At 35.6% G+C, this 19125-nt stretch overlaps 1 protein-coding gene across 1 annotated transcript in view; it reads right to left on the bottom strand.

Moving 5' to 3' along the window:
* Hdac9 (histone deacetylase 9) overlaps nt 1-19125 on the bottom strand; it is an 861354-nt gene that overhangs the window by 664379 nt on the left and 177850 nt on the right. Inside the window, exon 3 of the mRNA XM_071613675.1 lies at nt 5924-6013. Coding sequence (XP_071469776.1) covers nt 5924-6013 — 90 coding nt within the window. The remainder of the gene's footprint in view (nt 1-5923; nt 6014-19125) is intronic.

Raw genomic sequence — 19125 nt, 5'->3', positions numbered from 1 at the left:
ATGCACCTTGAAACCTTGATTTGATACAGACAGTATGGAATGTGTCATATTCTATGCTCTCATGGTAGACAATCTAATTTCTATGATTCATGGATTTGTAAGATTTCCTTCTTAGTCACACAGAAGCTACTTCTGTTCAGCTTTTATGCAGTGTTTGCACTGCAATGCCTTATTTATGCTCCCGGGTCCCCTGCCTCAAGCTCCTCACAACACAGCCTGCAATGTCTTACCCACAACAGATGCCCATTTAAGGTTTGATAAAGAATAACACTATTAGCACCTATAGAATAAATTAATATTTCCAGGCATTGTGTTAAGAGCTGCTAATATTGCTTAAGATTGTGAGTTCAGGAATCAAGTAGTCTGAACTTAAAACCTGCCTCTGTAATGACTAGCTCTCGACCTATTGGGAAGTAATACACAATCATTATTTCTCTGCATTCCCAATCATAAAATCCAGATGATAATTTCTAACTTAGAACTTGATCAAGAACATTAATTGACAGAGTATATTAGCACTGTACCTGGTATCGTAAATGCAAACTGTTAAAGCTCTTACACAATCCCATAATAGTACCACATAACACATGAGGGCACCTAGGCATAGAGATTCAAATCTGATCTCCTAATTGTTAATGATGGGAAGAACCTGGATCAACCAAATTCCATGGGACTCATTATCAGTCAGTGTCTAGGTTAAGCAGTTAAAACAATGAAGTCAGATGATAAATATACAGTAGTTTGAACAGAGACGTTTATTTCTTTCTTGTACGACACTTCAAATTGGTGGGGCCTTCAGCCACCAAGGTTCTTTTCACCTTGCTTCCCTGACAGTTTCTAGATCACCAAATCATCTGAGGTTCCAGCAAGTAGGAGGGAGAAGGAACACAGAGAGCCACAGACATCTCAAAGCCTGGATCCAATAGGGGCACACTGGCTCACATTCTATTTCTCAAGAACTGAGCCACGCCTACCTGGAGGTGGTAGTGCCTAGCTGGTGGACCATGTGCTCAGAGACAACTCTATTTCCATGGAACAATGAGGAGTGAATGTTGGTAGACAGCTAACATGTCATGGATGTCAACACCTATGTTTCTCAATGTAAAAAGTTTAAGGTCTCATTCTATTGCTACCCTTTTGCCGCCTCTAAAACCTTAGCTCCTTATTCCAGGTGATATTGCCATGTTACAGTGGAAATCAAGTTACTACACACTCAATAGTTGCATTAACCAGTGTTCTAGCCTTTCTGTGAAAAACTATCAGTCTTCTATTGGCAACTTTATGCTACTGCATCCAGTGAAAATCTATGCTTTTAGGAAAAAATCATTTATAAAAAGAACAACTGATAAAACTGCACAATATTATATATGTAGGAAAATGGAACCCGGAAGAAAAAGTTACTTAACTGAAGTTTTAACTATTGTTACCTAGTAACTTAACCAGATGCAGAACTCTGAAAAAGAAGAGCATAAAACGAATATTTGCTTACTACCTTCCAGCATTCCAAGTGACTTAATAAAAATAATAACTGGCAGTTTTTAAACCTCAAATACTGTACAAAACACCAAACACTGCCTATGCCTTCTAAAAAGTTAGTTTCTAGCTTTACATAACAATTTCATTTTACCTTTGATATCACCTCACATAGTAGACATTATAGGTGAAGAAACTGGGACTCATGAAGGCAAAATCAATTCTTTTTGGTCTTCTAAAAGGCTAGGTTCAGACTTTACATAAGTTTTTCATGTGCTGGGAGTGTAGCTCAGTGGCACAGCACTTGCCTCACATTTTTGAGGCCCTGGATTCAATTCCCAATTGAATACCACAATACCACAAAAAAAATCATTTTACTTCACTACTACCTAACAAAGTAGATATTATATGAGAAAAGCAACTCTGGAAAGTAAAGTCAGTTTGCAAATGTCACTCAAATAGTTAATGATTATGTGAAAACTTAGGTCCTCCTGACTCTGAGACCAATGTCTTTTCTGTGATACTCCAAGCCCCAGATCCAACCATACCATGCACATTAACAATGCCTTAATCAAAAAGCAATATATCACATACCCAATATCATCATATGAATTCTTTCACATTTTCTAGCTAAAACTATATATAAAAACTACATATGCCAAGTCAGTCCCCATTGGAACCATACATGATTAGAGAACTATGCATATGGGCACAAATCACAAGTGGCAATTACATGCATAAAATCAGTAGCCCTGACCCAAGAGTGCAGGCCAACAAGCAGACTGGAGTATTATTAATCCTGTACATTTTCTACTTAATTGCTGTACCATTTTGGCTCTTAAATTTAAACTCTTAAATTTCCATTCATGAAAATCAGACTGATGATGAGACCTCTGCTCTTAACACCTAATATTTTATATTTTAGAAAACTGCACATATGATTTCAACAGCAATAGTCTCTGAACATTTAAATCATTTAAATGAATTAATTACTTTGTCAAATGCATATACACAAAAAATGACTAAGCTCAAAGATTTTTATGAGATCCATTTTCTTACATGTTGAATTTGGTGATGGTTGAGAGGGAATAGGAAAACCGAGACGTGTTAAGTCTTTATCATCAGGAACACCTAATTAACAAGAACTTTCCATTGCGTCATTCACTCACACCATTAGTGTCTGGTGGGGAAAAGGGAGAAGAAGGTGGCACTTCTCTTTTGAGGACAGACTTATTCTGATTTCACGGTCTCTATAGAATAAGTCACAAAAACAGATAAGATATTATTTTGTTCTATAAACAAATTTATTGTCGTATGTTTTTATATATGTAAATTCATACATTCAAATACAGTAGGAGTCAAAGTGTTGTCTCCATTTCTGCATTTAAATACCTAGATAGTAATATAAAAGAAAGTATTAAGCTATTTACTATCCCAGTGGGATACTAAATGAAACCTAAATAAGTCTCTGGAATAAAACTGAGGATTAAATCACTTTATGCAAGAATAAACATATATGTACTATGTCTAGATTGCTTTCTGCTATAATTACTTTCAACATAAGCTTAAAAACCAAGAATACTTCATGTTTCATCATAAAATGCAACTCTGGCTATAATATTTAAATTAATTTGCTTTATATAAGAAAATATACATTGTTATCTTCAAATCACTTAAACAACAGCTCATGATGTTTAAAATGTAATTCTGATGCTTATATTGAAAAGCAGGAAAGTTCCAATTGAATGAATCAATTTGAGGGAATATTCTTTTTAGTAATTTCACACAAAATGTGTAGGATATGGTCATATTACCTATGTAATGAATATTTTATTTAGAAAACTACATTGCAGGAAAAAAAGTGTTTTCACTTACAGAATGAAAATATTGATATTTTTCAACTTCAGTTTTAAAGAGAAAAGTTAATTTAACTCTCCTTAATTTGACAGTAACTTTCTCAGCATGGGTCTTAAAGAATGGTATAAGCCATAACTATAATCCATGATATAAGAATGGATATAAGCTATTAACTATAATTGATGATTTCAGGATTTTCAAATGCTGTTTCATAATCATTATAAAAAAATTGAAGTTTTTTTTATCAATTACATATATAAAATCACTTTGTCTTCCTTAAATATATACAGAATATTTCTTTTCTAAACCAAGACAAAGATCTGTCTAGTTTTAACATAAACTGTTTATGTGAAATAAAGTTCACATTGCACAGAGCTCAAGAACTTTATAATTATTAAGATATTTGTTTAGTTGGGTGTGGTGGCACACACTTGTAATCCCAGTGGCTCTGGAGGCTGAGGCAGTAGAACTGCGAGTTGAGAAACAGCCTCAGCAATTAGTGAGGCCCTAAGCAACTCAGCAAGACCCTGTCTCTAAATAAAATATAAAAAAGAGGCTGGGGATGTGGCTCAGTAGATAAGCGACCCTGGATTCAATCCCCAGTACCAAAAAAAAAAAAAAAAAAGAAAGAAAGAAAGACATTTGTTTATATTTACATTTACTTATATTTACTTAGGAAGATATGTCAAAGGTGAAAAACTAAGTTAATTGCTAAGGTTGGCAGTATAGATCAGTAGTAAAGCTTGTGTCTGCCATGCACAAGACCCTGGGTAGATCCCCAGCCCTGCAAAAAATAAATAAAAATTTTCTTATAGTGTGTGTTAATTAATTTTGATAAAATAACTCCTCTATATTAACATATTGCTTTATAATCTGCTTAGTTCACATAGTATTTTACAGAAATATTGTATGTGTTATTCAACATTTTTTAAGTGTCTTACACAACCTACTTTTAAAATGTCCTTCAGTTCATTGTTTCTTCATTAAGGTATTGTTAAAGCAAGAGAACTGATGTTTACTAAAGGAAGCCTTCCACAGTGTGTGAAACCAATTAAGATCAGATCTTACCCTAAACATTGCTCAGAAAAGTCAGCATATCTCAAAAGAGGTAGCTCTATGACGACGAAGAAGACCTGAATTTTAGGGTGGAGATATCTGAGTTCCTGGTAAAGTTACTTAGTGTCTCTTGAGACTTCAAGGGTTGCAAAGAGTAGAGATAGTAAAGAGTATCTTACCTGTCAGGTGTCTCTTGACAAGTCATCAAAATTTAACATCTGCTACTAAAATATGCCATTCACAGTTACCAAGAAGGAAAAAGTATTCACTATGGTGGGGGTTTATTGGACCCTTTTCCTCTAGCAGCTGGGCTCTCCCTGGCTGAACACTGGAATGATGTATCCCCAGGATTTTCCTTTACTAAGAGACCAATTATACTTTTCATCCAAGCAGGAGTTGTCTCCTGCCTTCTTGAGCTGGTACCAATCCATTTTTCTCATTCTATCAAGTCACAGACTTTCTTTCTCTATCCTTTCAGGATGAACAAAACTCTTTTTTTCCCTTATTGTAAAAAATCAAATTATGTCACCTCATTTCAAGGAAAAGATCTGCAAATGGCAGCCAGACTAAAAACTTCACTGTATGCAAAGAGAATTAAACTTCTGGAAAACTCCCCTTGCCAGTAGAGTGTGGTATCATTAAACACAGAACAAAACTTGAAGCAGCAGTAGTAGGGGAAAAAAATGTATCTTGAAATGTGATAAGGTCCATTATGTTGCTTAATGAGACTGCTTGCCTCTTCAATATATTACCCAAAGGCACTTACAAAACTGAGAGAATATATTACGTAGAAACTATAGAACTTTTCTAAATAGGTCAAATTTTGAAGCAAAGAGGGCTTCAAATCTTATGCAGTGTTACCAAAAAAAAAAAAAAATTAGGAGCTATACAAAGTGCTAATCACTTTTTAAAAATCTTACTCTTGCATAAACATTAAATGCACCACTTTAAAATGCAGAGCCACACACCTGAGGCTGCTCGTTCACTGTCATCTTAATTCAGTTTCAATAATTAACTGAATTTTAATTATACAAATATCTTTATTCATTGGGAAACCCTAGAAAAGTTGGGCACCAAAAAGGAGTCTGAAATCTAACTCATTAGATTGAGCCACACTCTTAACTGTAAATATAAAATGTTTTTCACTTACTGAGTTTTCATTTGTTTGTGTTATTGTAAAATTCTTATATAATGTTTTTAATAAAATTTCAGTTTTCTTATAGGCAAATCTATAATTACAGGTTTAGTATTTGTTTTTATAACTTTTCATATGGGATATTTAAAACAACTAGCAGTCATAGTATATGCCCAAGAGTATTTAGGCAGCAACAAAATCACATGAACATTGACTGAAGAACATAATGAATTCAAGTACAAATTAAAGGAAATTAATTGCTTTGAAAATAAAAATTTGCTTTGAGAAAATTATCTCAGATTAACAAATGTAAAAATTTCAGTCTTACATTTCTCATTTATGTTTATGAATTTTTGATAAATTGGATTAAAATAGAATTTATGAGAGTAATAATAATATTACCTGCTAGCATATATCTGCCCTGGTACCTGCACAGTCCATGTCCAGGCACTGCCTCAGATCCAAGCAATGAAGCACCAGTGCAGACACCATCTGGAAATGAATATAGCATGCCAATAACAGTGCACTCTGAGTTCCTGCTTATAGCACGGAATTGACACATTCACATCAGTAACCAGCAGAACTAGGAAGAAAGAGAATGTGCCCCATAACTTTTAAATGGGCTTGAGAGAAGAAAGAAGAGAGTGAAAACCATCCTCTTCTAACAGGCAGAAAGGAGATTCATGAAGGTTGGAGGAAGAAATGCACAAAAGGAAAAGTTCTTTGAATGTTCTTACACTTATCTAGACTAACTCCTTATTTTAAATATAAGAAAATTTAGGATCCTAGAAAGTAATAGAAAGAACGATAGCTCTAGAAATGATGTCTGCTCATGACATATTTTTACCAAGCACTGAAGCCAGCTGGGGTTCTTCTGCTAATTAAGCTCTTTTGAAGCTTATGTCCAAGTCTTATAAAAAATCCAAAACATATATTTATTGTCACAAAAATCTAACCTATGATGTATGTTTTAAAGATCAGAAGAAGAAGCATATGAATGCAAATAATGTGATGGAGAATTTTAAAACAAAAAGTAGCAAAAGGCAATAGGAAACACTCATAGGGTGTTTTAATCCTTCCATGACCTATGGATAGTGCCTAAATATTCTTTCTTCCTTCTCATTTCTTCTTTTCATGTGGCTTCAACTTTTCTCTCACACAAAAGTCTTTCCAATCTCTTCATCGCCAGTTCTGCTCTCTCAAAAAATCACTATATCCACATCTTGAATTGCTCAGAGAGGGCCAATTTGAGATGTCCTACTGCCGGGGCAATCCCAAGTTAGATAGAGAACGTGGTGTCACAGTCTCCCTTCAAGAAAGCACAGCTTACCAAACCAATGTGTGCCGCTTGTCCCCTACTCCCTTCTGAGATTCTGTCAATAAATCCTGCTCTTAAAGCAGTGTTGTCTTCATCTTAGGCTTCTCATTTATCCTTAGTTGCGGAGAGTCACAGGGGAAGTCTACTCTCTTCTTTAGGTGCCACTGCTCCCATCCTTGATACCTGATCTCACAGCATGTACCTACCTGCATTCTTAAAGAGGCATTGAGGATTTTTGTCCTCATTTCCTCTTTGCAATCCATTCTACAGGCACAGGTATTTTAAAAACTCTAATTTCAAACCTTGTTTGGGGAATACATATATATGTAGTAGGATTTTAATGCAAATGAAAGAAACAATAAACCCTAATAAGGGAGGAAATTCACAGGAGACTTTACTGATACTGGTTAAATTTAATACCCTACCTTGTTTGTAAGCATCAAGGAGTTTACTACAGTTATATAAACATGCACACTTAACAGTAAAAATATAATTTTATAATAAAGTAAAATTTTTTTAATTTTTTTAAAGAAGAGGGAGGTCAATACAGGTTTTAAGAAAACCAATCTAATAAATTTCAAAATTATTTTTTAATATTGAGACTTCCCTAATAGATACTTTAGCTTAGGAACCAACTACACATAAAGGTTTCAGTTCTGATAAAAGAAGTCTAACATTGGATGGAACACTGTCTTCTATTTATAAACATATAGATGGATTCTGTTGAAAATTAGTTCTGCAGGGGTAAAAAACTTGAAGCCACGTTAAAGGAAGAAATAAGAAGGAAAAAAGAATATTTAGGCAATATCCACAGGTAATGGATTAAAAACACATTATGAGTATTTCCTATTGCCTTTTGCTTATTTTTATTTTAAAATTCTCTATCATGTTATTTGTATTCATATGCTTCTTCTGCTGATCTTTAAAACAAACATATATTTATTGTCACATTTTTGTGACAATAAATATATGTTTTGGAATTTTTATAAGACTTGGACATAAGCTTCAAAAGAGCTTAATTCACAGAAGTTCATACAAATGCAAGTTACTTTTATTTCTTACTTCATTATATTAAACACACAAACTCCACCTGAAAACCAAAACCAAAGATCGAACCTATAGGTACACCATGAAAAATAAAGTAGGAGATCCCCATCCTTCGACAGAAAAGTTCTAGTGATGATCTACCACTGATGAGGCCTGATGTGAAGCACTGAGTAGATGTGCATCTTCTGTCAATAAACCCTCCATTCTACCATGGTGCTTAAAACAGCATCATCTTCATCTTAGGATCCTTCAGTCTCAGTTATAGGAAGTCCACTATTTTCTTTTGGTGCCACAGCCCATGAAGGCATTGAGTTTATTTGTCCCCATTTCCTCTTGGCAATCCATTCTACAGAAAATCCATTCTAGAGATTTTAACAGAAGAGTTCTGCTGACAATCTACCACCAACAAGACCCTATGTTGAGCACTGAGTAGATGTGTCCGAATTTCTCAGCCTTGGCACTGTTGACATTTTGGGCCAAGTGATTGTTGTGTGAAGTTGTCCTGTACATTGTAAGATGTAAAGCAGCATCCTAGGTCTTTCCCTACTCAGTGGCATACTTATACCTCAGTTGTGACAATCAAATATATCCACAGACATTGCCAAATGTGTCCTAGGGATAAAGCTACCTCCAGTTGAGAACAATTGCACCTGCTGTCCTTGACACTGGAAACTCACATATGAAGAATCTGAATGGATCAAGAATTTTATACTTGAAGGGAAATAAATTTAAACCAGCACAAACAGTATATTATTGTTTTCCTGAACACTATGCAGTTTCATGAAAATAGAAATAAGTTATAAATATATTGTCACTTGCGAAAATAACATGGCTTGTACTCGTCTTCTTGCCTTCATTTAGTCAGTAGTAAAACTGATTAGTCAGGATGTCAACATGTGATATAATTCTAAAGAAATAGCATTTTGCCTACTTATTTCACATCTATGAACTCCATATGACCAATTCCAATTCTCTGATGTTTTTTTTTAATAATTTCTTAGCTCTTTAGCATTCAATATAGGTAATCAATCCTTCCTCCTGATTATGCTACCATCTTATGTCATCCTAAAAATCACAATATTTCTGGTTTCCTCTTTTCTCACTTATCTACCTCCCATACTAGATCCTTTACCTCTACCCAGCTTCTAAATTTTGGAATTCCCCATGGTTGAGTATGGAATTCCCCTTGGTGAGCTTTCTTCAAGTCATACATCTCCCTACACGATCACATCCATGGCTTCACATACCACTTCCATGCCATCAGCTGCCAAGTTGACATATTTCCTCAAATGTTTCAAAAGCATTTCATCTGAGGTGGCCAAGCCTGCTCTCCTTTCACTGTGCCAGTCTTCATAGGTACCATCTCCTGAGACCCAGCTGTTCACACTACAAGATCATAACTGACACTTTCTACACTCTCACTTTCTCATACACTTCTTTATAAAGTCCTAGTAATTATGCAGAATTTCTCACTCTGTCCACTGTCTTCATCCCTAAGGCCACTCTGCAGGTGAGATTACCATCATTTCTAGACTAGGCAATAGTTTTCTGACCTGTTTCCATGTTTCTATTCTTGTACCTCTTGAATCTATCTCCCATCTGCAACTAATTTTAAAATGTTATTCAGATCCTGCAACTTCCTGCAAAAACCTTGAAATCACTTTTTATTGCACTTAAACCATTTGCAGCTCCCTAGCATGACCTACTAGGCCCTAAACAATCTGGACTCTGCCCAACACCTTCAGGTAAGCCTTTTTACATGTTTCCCCTTTTTACATGTTTCAACCATACTGGCAGGTACTCTTCCTCAAAGAGACCATTGCATTTTAAATTTTTAAAAATGCTTTACTAAAACATTGAATATCCAAGCCACAGTGACCAAAAAAAAAACATTAAAAAATGTTAAAGATCAAGTTAGAAAAGGAGGACTTGAAAATGTGAGGATACTGATATTCAGTAACCCAGTAGATGACCAAGCCCATCAAAAATTACCCTGGTGCACAGAGAAGTGGGCAGTAGCAAGCTAAATGACACTTCTAAACCTGTCTCTAACCACAGACAGATCAGAAATTTCCAACCCTGACCCTTACTTTATGAGCTATGAATGATACAGTCTTATGAGATGAACATTAGAGAGGGAAAGAGGGGAAAAAAGAAACACAGTTTATAGTTGCCAGTATTAAAGAGCCTCTGCCTTGTCTAATGTCTAAGGAGCCAAGAACAATGACTCTTCCCACTTCATTCCCTCTTCTACCAGCAGCTCCAACTCCTTTTATCCCTTTCCTTCTCTGCAAAAAAAGAAAACATATTTTCAAATCTTGTTCAGTGTTTTTATAGGTACAGAAAGCTTGGCTGAGTCTATCAAAATGACATAAGTACTGTAGACAATGAAGGGAAAACAAGGTAAAAATGAAAGACTGTAGATCATATCAGATTGCCTGATAAAAGACAAGTCAATCATTTTATATCTGTTTTGCATTTTCAGATCCAGATTCCAGACAGTGTTCCCTTTAGTAAAGGAAAGCTAAAAACATCCTTGCTCTGTTGGAGGGGGAAACAATTCTCCAAAGTTGTGAAATTAACCTCTTCCTTCATTCACACGTTCAGTTCTATTTTTGCAGTTATATCAGTAATCTAAAAGAAAAAGCACCGAAAGTCAATTCCAGGTTTCTAAAATGTCTGACTGTGCATGTCCCAGTTCTCTTCAGCACCTCCCGGAAGATTCAGCCAATTTTTATTTCTGCAGTGCATCAGTGTTTATCATTTGTTTTACAACAGCACTATGTGTTCTTGAAAATTGACTTAGATGAATTTCACCCATCCTCTACAAAAATTCAAGAAAGACAAATGGCCTGAAAAACAAAATCTACCACTGAGGCATGGTTAATTTACTGAAAGAGCATTTCTTTTTTTTCCCCCCCTCTCAGCTCAATATTTACTTCATTACAATGGTAACTCCACCCCCACCACTCTCTGTATTTGTCAAGATTTATGACAAATTTCTAGCTTGTAATTAGGCATTATGAAAATTCACTGTAGGAAAACTGTTGCCAGACAAAAGCTTTCCCATACAATTTGCTTAAGGAATAGGGGTAACTTTCACCTTCTGAAAGACTGAGAGCAAAATCATGGATGCATTTTGATTGTACTCATTTAAATAAACCTATTTCTTTTAGACAAACACTCTAAGAAGCTGTTAAGTCAGACAGACTTGGAACAAAACCCTGGCTCTCTCTTATTAGCTAGGTAACTAAAGGCACATTGCTCAAACTCTCTGTGCCTTGATTTCCCTATCTATAAATTGAAGATATTAACAATAAGTATCACACAAGGAAATTGGGATGATTAAACAAGAACACCACACAGTGCACTAACAGGCATGTGGAAGCCATTACCATTTGATTTATTTTTTTTTTTTTAATTTTTATTGTGGGTTGTTCAAAACATTACAAATTTCTTGACATATCATATTCCACACTTTGATTCAAGTGGGTTATGAACCATTTGATTTATGATGCAGAGATGGAATGAACTAGAGAAGACCCTCACCTTTGCATTTATGGCCAGCCTCAGAATTTCCCCCATTCTCATTACTAATAAAAAAAAAAGTTATCTGAGCAGCTTGCAGCCCTATAAGAAAGCCCAGGCAGCCTGGAGTTCTCCACCTCAGAGGGTAAAGGACAAGAGCTGGGATGGGGTGCAGCTTCCCATCAAAACCACCCACACCGGCCACAACACACCTCCTCACAGGATTATAGAGGCCCATGACTGAGCTCTTCCTGCAGATATGCTGTTCCTTGTTCTGAGTTGAGCCAAGTGTCTACTCCCTCTACTCCTCTCAAAGGGAGAAGGTGGACAAGGCAAGCTGTGACACTGTTCATTTTCAGAATTAACTCACAGCTGGGGTGAAAGGCAAGAGTGGTGAGTTTTCCCAGGTCCAGGACAAAAATCACTCTCGATGGAGACTTTTTCCAGCTTTCCATTATTCAAGAGTTAGGAGAAAAGCAATGGTGAGGAGACAACCAAGTGTTCTCAGGCACAATGTTTGGCTATTTGCACAGATCTCAACACTAACATCACCCTGATTGGGGGGCCAAAAGCATCTGTTACTAGGCATTTTTATAAGTCTTTACCTGCACTTCACCTCAGGAGGTCAGTATTATTATCTTCAATTTCAGGTGAGAAAAACAAGGCATAAAAAGGTTAAGAAACTTCCTCAAGGACATTGTGTCACAACAGACTGAGAATGTGACCTCAATCAGTCTGGCTTCAGATTTCATGATCTTAAATCCTATCATCTACTCCTGCTCTCACTGGAAAAACCAACCCTTGGAAACTTGGTCTTGTTTTCTGTGATTCATAATTCAATTTTCTGTAATAATATTTCTCTAAAACTTAAATTACCAAGCTGGTGTGATCCTTTAGGGGATTTTAGGCTGCTTTCATTTACTGTTCACTATGGGCACATTTCAAAATATTGCAATTCAATAAGAGTGAAGGGGGTACACAGCACAGAGGTGTGGAAGAAATAGTGTGGGCCTGAGCTCCTAACTGTGGGAGCTGTGTGAGGGGTGCATGGGGAGCTACTCATTCTATTTTCATTTGCTTGAAATTCTGTGATATCAAAAATTTAAAAGTAATAAAAATTTCAACCATAAAGAAGAAGATAACTGAAGACCTTTAGCTGGTCAGGATCCAGAGGGACACTGAGGTTCCATAGACAGTGCCTCTGTTAACAACACTAAATTTCAAGAATTATGAGTACAGGAACTCATTGATCAAAAACAGAATTTACTAATTCTAGTAAAAATATTTTCAAAATATTTTCATCTTCCCTATCATGAATAGTAAAGATATTAACAGAGTTGAATTCTTTGCTCACTCTAATTTTTGTTGTTGTTGTTATTGTTGTTGTTGCTGCTGCTGCTGCTGCTGTTGCTGCTGCTGCTGCTGGTTGGAAAAGCTTTTGTCTCCCTTCTCCTAGCAGGTTTATCTTTCCACAGCCCACAAATTACTAAATACTATTTGCAAAGTCAAACTTAAAACCATCCACCCCAATTTCCTTTTCATAGTTCTCTTAAAAACTTAAAAGAAAGAAACTCACCCGTTCTGTTGTGCATTCCCTCTTTACCAAAGTGTGCTGTGGTTTCGAAAACTAGCCCAGTCCTTCTGAACTTTTCTGTATCCGTTATAATATTAAAGAGCCACAAGGAAGGGAAGTGGTTAGTCAACTTGCTAATTTTATCAGTCCCTCCCACTGGTTAAATAGTACCTGATGCTACAGAAGCAAAATCAGTTTTCCAGCTCATTTCCTTGCTACGCCATGACTTTATGAAGACAGCATAACGAGGGGGCAGAGAGAGCAACTGTATCTGGCTTGTAGGCATGAGAGAGTTAATGAATGAACATCTTACTATTAATAAGAAGTCAAATAGACTACAGAAGCCAGCCATGCAACAAAATGAGGAGGAGGAAGAGAGAGAACGCCTGTTGGCTCCATACTCTAAGCAAACTCAATTTGGGTGGGAAAGGGAGTGATTTTTTTTTTTAATGCAATCAGAGGACGTGTGGGAAGTGTCTGGTGTTTCATTTGTTGATAAATTATTCTGCCCTGGAATGGAGCCAGTTTACCGGATATAGAAACTTCCACAACTCGGGGCCCTGGCTCCGACCACTCTCTTCCTCTGGAGCTTGGTAATTAAAATACAGGACAAAGTAGCAAATACAAGCCTTTGGATGAGGGAAAATTAAACATTCCCTGAAGAAGAAGCTGTGAACTGTGTCCTAGATGTAAAGCCTGCAACAAGAGAAGAAATACAGAGCCCGAGACATATTTTAATGAAATAAAAAGCTTTTGATGTTTTGATCCAACTCTGAAAGATTGCAACATATATAAAACACTGTCACCCCAGAACCCTAGATCAGGCAGTTTTCTGAGCTACTTAAATGGGTGGCATTTGAATTAAATCTGGAGTACTCACTTTGAAGTATATTTCCCACCATATCTAAGGATTATGGAATTAGAAAAAAGAATGTATGAAAACCAAATCATCTCGAAGGCTCATTAACCCTTGCTTTTGATTGGCTGAGAAAATGTCCCTTCAAAGAATTTCTGACAGTTTATATTATATTCACATGTGGTGATGGTTTCACAAAAAAGAGTTAAATTTAGTAGCCTGGGACAGGCTAAGGAAACCAGCAGTCCTCGACTGTCGCCCTCCCTTCTTAGTATTTCCCAACCCAGCGTTACTCACCTAATGAAACAAGGGAAAGAAAAAAGAATAACTTTGAGCAGAATTATTGCATTTATTTTCTACCTCTATAAATAAATGTTTTCTAATCAGACCTAAGGAAATGTCCAATAACAAAGTGAAATATAAGCAATGCTTTCTTCTGAGATCCCACTGAAGGGGAACAAGGGCATCATTGCAACCCCCAAGGTCTTTATATTTGTCTGTGTTCAAGGTAAAAACAAAGTCCCCAAACCAACACGGTACAACCATAACCTATGGCTTTAGTTCCTCTCGTTTTTATCGGCGGCTTTGCACCTTCAGGGAAGGAAGAGGAAAAGACAAAGCTCTAAAGAAGAAAGAAGGGAAGGAAAAATGAAAAAGGTTTGAAGAAAAGAACTATGATCACAAGCCCCCTCCCAGATCTCCACCCCACCCCCACATGCCATTGGGCTTACGCACCTCTTCAGCATCTCCTGGAAGTCTTCCTCCCAGAATCACACAGGTCTGCTGGCCCCATCAGAAATCCTAAGTGCCCTTTAGCATCCTCCCAATCCAATCAGGGGTTATTCTATGTGATGTCTTCCCAGAAGACTGAAAGCTTCTTAGCACTTATACTGTCTTGGATACTCACCTAGAGTATCAAGCTTCTCAAGCACTAAGCCCCACTTTTGAAACAAGTTTTTTGTCTGCCCTCTTTTACAGACCCTTTAAAAAGGAAATTCACAGATTATACAACCAACTGCTACAAAGCATGTTTTTAAAAGTCAATAAAGTACTTCCAGGCAGGAGTATATACCCATTTAAGAAGTTCTCTGATGCTTTCTCTTCTACCAATGAGTAAATTGGAACTCATAAGAAATAAATAAGAAGATGGTCCTTGGAAAAAGGGTAGAAAGTAAAAGACTGGAAGGTTAATAGTTGAGTGGACATTAGGATAAAATCTAGTATTAGAATAAATATAATAAAGTAGACTTGCAAGCACATGATAAAATAAAAGAAAAATAAGATTAACTGAAATCCAGATAACATGCCAAGGCAAATTACAAACTATAAAGGTAAAGAAAACATGAAGCATAGTTAATATTCTCTTATACGACCTGAGGATTATTCCTTATTCATAGAAGACTTTAAAGGAGTTCTCAACCTTCCTTCTGTTCTACTGAGCAAGGGAGCTGGAAATGCACAGACAGAACCCAGTTGTGTGTCACTCAAGCACCACAGGCCACATTGGTGTCAGTGGTATGGTTGTCTAAGTAGTGGACAGTTCATAGCAAACCTTCAAATAATGAACAAAGAACAATCTTAACAAATTCTACAGTAGTTGTGGTTCAAGAAATTCAATGCATGCTAACTTTGAAATAAAAGTTTTGGTAAGTGCAATAGATTTTGTTTCTAGACTTAAATAATTATAAACAGGTGTTTTACCTATATGAGTGTCCCAAAAGATATTTGAAAATTCAGGAAACATGAAAACTTCTTCCAGGTACAGAACTGCTCCTCATGTTACAGGACCCCCATATCCCTGACCCCAGCCCACTAAATGCCAGTAGCACCCTCTAAGCACGGTGGCATGAAGAATTTCCAAAAATTTCCAAAGGACCAGGAAGGCTAGTTAAAAACCACTACACTAGACAAATCCCTGCCTTTGCAAATTCTTCTGGCTTTGAGAGTTGGGCAGGGACATCAAGAGCACAGATTAGGGAAGGACTGCAATACATTTAGGACACATGCCCCTGCTAAAGCAGGCAGCTCCCACAACTGCAGCCAACCAGGAATATGAGGTTCAGCATTGCTAAACTTCCCATCTTTCAAGAGAACATGGACTTCTGGATTTTTACGTGAAATCTAATTTAAAAGATTACAAACACTCTTCAGACTACATAATTTATCTTCAGGCTGAAATGATCTCTGACCTAGATATTGGCAATTCAATCAAAAATATGTTTATTGACAGTTATAAAATATGCAATGTCAAAATGTTATATTCAGTGTAACAAATGGATGACTAGGCTTTTTTATCTCATTTCTAAAAAACAATTACACATAAATTAAATAAGATGCATTGCAGAGTTACAATCCATGTATTTATAGGTAAGCTCTAATATATCATTTTTTTTCATTTTTCTTTGTTCTTTTTAGTATATTCCAATTTTTCTGAAATGAACATAAGGTTTTACATTAATAAATAAATGACAGAAAGTATATTTTAATTTAAAAATAAAGAGAAGTTAGCTATGATATGCTCTGAAGACATTCCGATAGGGCCACAGTTAAAATGAACAAATGAAATTCCTCTCAAATATTTAGTCACACTCATCTCAAGCACTAGTTAAAGACTAGATGTAAAAATTAAACTGTCTCCAAATCAGAAGAAAGATGTGCCCAAATAATAAGATTCATTACCTTATGTTACAAATACATAAAGAATTCTTTTGTCTCCTATATTAGGTAGCCAGAGCCCACAGAGGCAGATCTGAATGCATATCATAGAAAGCAGCTAAATAATTGTACATTGGTTTAAAAAGAGCTAGCGTTTTTAAAAGGGTAAAATCTAAATTTCCCCATGAGCTCAATAATAATAATAACAAAATTCACCTTTAAAATGAAGGTGCTTTGGTAATTTAACTTCGTTTTTCCTATTTACAAAATTAATATTAGAAGCTGAGTCATGTTTAACTCAATAAAATTATTTTATTAAGGTCCTCTAACACTTTGAAAATACTTTATAAAGCTTCCTTATTTGCCAATCGTATCCTTCATTTTGATGAATCCTGAACCACATTTTATTCCTATGAAAACTTATTTTCCACCAAATTATAAATATTTGATTAGAAATGTCTCAAAGATGAGCATCCTAGGTACCAAACCTGACATCTTGAAACATAAGCTTACATCTTAAAAAATCACATATAATAAGGCTATTTAATATACACAGCTACATATACCTCAAATTCTATAATTATGATTGATTTTTTTTGCAATTTGTAAATATGTACCACCAGATCATACAGAGAGAGTTTTTGAACTATGGTGATTGGTGTGGAAATGATTATGTAAGTTTTGCAGATACTGCCTTTTCTTTTCTCTCATGGAGTACAGCTATGCATAGTGCTTATTTTGAAAGGAAATTCACCCCTTTTTCCTGTCTTAAGTTATATGCTGACTACAGCTTGAGTCTTAAATATGTTTTCAAGTTTATTCATTTCAATTCTGCAAAATCAGAAGATTATGCAGTTTGTAAATTAAATCTTTCCTTTTGGTTGTATCTTTCAATTTTGATTACAAAAGCAGATGTTGGCAGGTTTGAGAGTTGCTAGTTCAACACTGTTGGGGAACCCAGGGTAAACAACAAAATTACCAATTGCCCTGCATAAAAGGAGATATGAAAATCTCATAAGCATTAGCATCATGTAGTGCATTTTTCTTAAGAAAGCATCCCAAAATTAGACTCTTTAAAATGCTTTATGCATTTGACTGAACTTACTGCAAAGGTGATTATTTTTAGCCAAGAGTTTGCTTGTTGACATACATTCAAATTTTAAAAACACTGTGAATGGAATACAATGTCTTTAATCTACTTGCTGAAAAGAAAGAACATTTCAATGCCTATACGTTTGTATGTGTATGTGTATGTGTATGTATTCCCCAGTAAACACAAAATATTCAACTTCACTGGTAATCAAATAAATGCAAATTATTTACATTTTCACCCATCAACTGATGCTGAAGATGCTGATGGCAAGAACATGATGTGAAAAGCACTGTTGATAGGAGTGTAAATTGGTACACCTTTTCTGGGGGGGGGGGAACTGTCAGTTTATCAAGAATTTCTGAATCAGTTCACACTCTTTGAGAGTGATTCTATTTCTAGAAATCATTTCTAAAGAAAGAAATCAAAGATGTGAATGATAATTTATGTAAGTGAAAGTCCATCACAATGTTAATTCAAAAAGTCATTGAACAATTGCCAATAGTCTATATGCCTAATAAGAGGAATAATAAAAATTATGATATAATTATATGATGGATTATAATAAACTTCTACACATGATGACATGGAAAATACTCAGTGGCACTAAAAATGTTCATAATACAATGGTAAGTAAAGGAACAGATACAAAAATATGTATGCATAATGATACAAATCTTGAAATACAAACATATATGTCATTCACACCCTTGTATTTCACACATAACATTTTCCCACACATTTAATACAAAACAGATTTTAAAAAGCCCAGAATGTTAAGGGTGTGTCCTTTGGCTTTAGAGATTTTATTTTTAATTTTTTTTAAGAGAGAGAGAGAGAGAGAGAGAGAGAGAGAGAGAGAGAGAGAGAGAGAGAGAATTTTAATATTTATTTTTTAGTTTTCGGTGGACACAACATCTTTGTTTGTATGTGGTGCTGAGGATTGAACCCGGGCCGCACACACGCCAGGTGAGCGCGCTACTGCTTGAGCCACATCCCCAGCCCCAGAGATTTTATTTTTACTTTTACTGTGGACTGCTATTTTTCTCCTTGATAAAAAGATGCCTGCCTGGGAACCCAGAAGATTTAGAGTGAAATCAACTTCATGTTAATGTAAAATCTATTGTCAACTGGTCATCTTTTTAGATACTTCCACATCCACATTTTTTATAACTTTTAAAAACAGAGTACTAAAAGTCACATCCCATTTACTGCAAGTAAATTAGAAAAACTTTACTTAGGATAACAGTAACCAGTGTCAGTGAATATTGGATTTAAATGAAATGAAGGAGAAAGAAATTTATGGTCATTCCCGATAATACCCCAAACTTGACAAACTTTAACTTGTTTAAATATCAGAACAATCCTTAAACAAGGTTAAGTTTTCATACACCTATTTGATAGATGAAAAGACTACTTGTTATAGTTTCAATATGAGGTGCCTCCAAAAGCTCATGTGTGAGACAATGCAAGAATGTTCAAGGGTGAGATGATCAGGTTATGAGAGCCTTAAAATTAAGGTGGATTAATTCAGTGG

The sequence above is a fragment of the Marmota flaviventris genome, chromosome 1, assembly GCF_047511675.1.
Source record: "Marmota flaviventris isolate mMarFla1 chromosome 1, mMarFla1.hap1, whole genome shotgun sequence".
Taxonomy (NCBI): Eukaryota; Metazoa; Chordata; class Mammalia; order Rodentia; family Sciuridae; genus Marmota; species Marmota flaviventris.
This window is presented reverse-complemented; position numbering and strand designations above follow the sequence as displayed.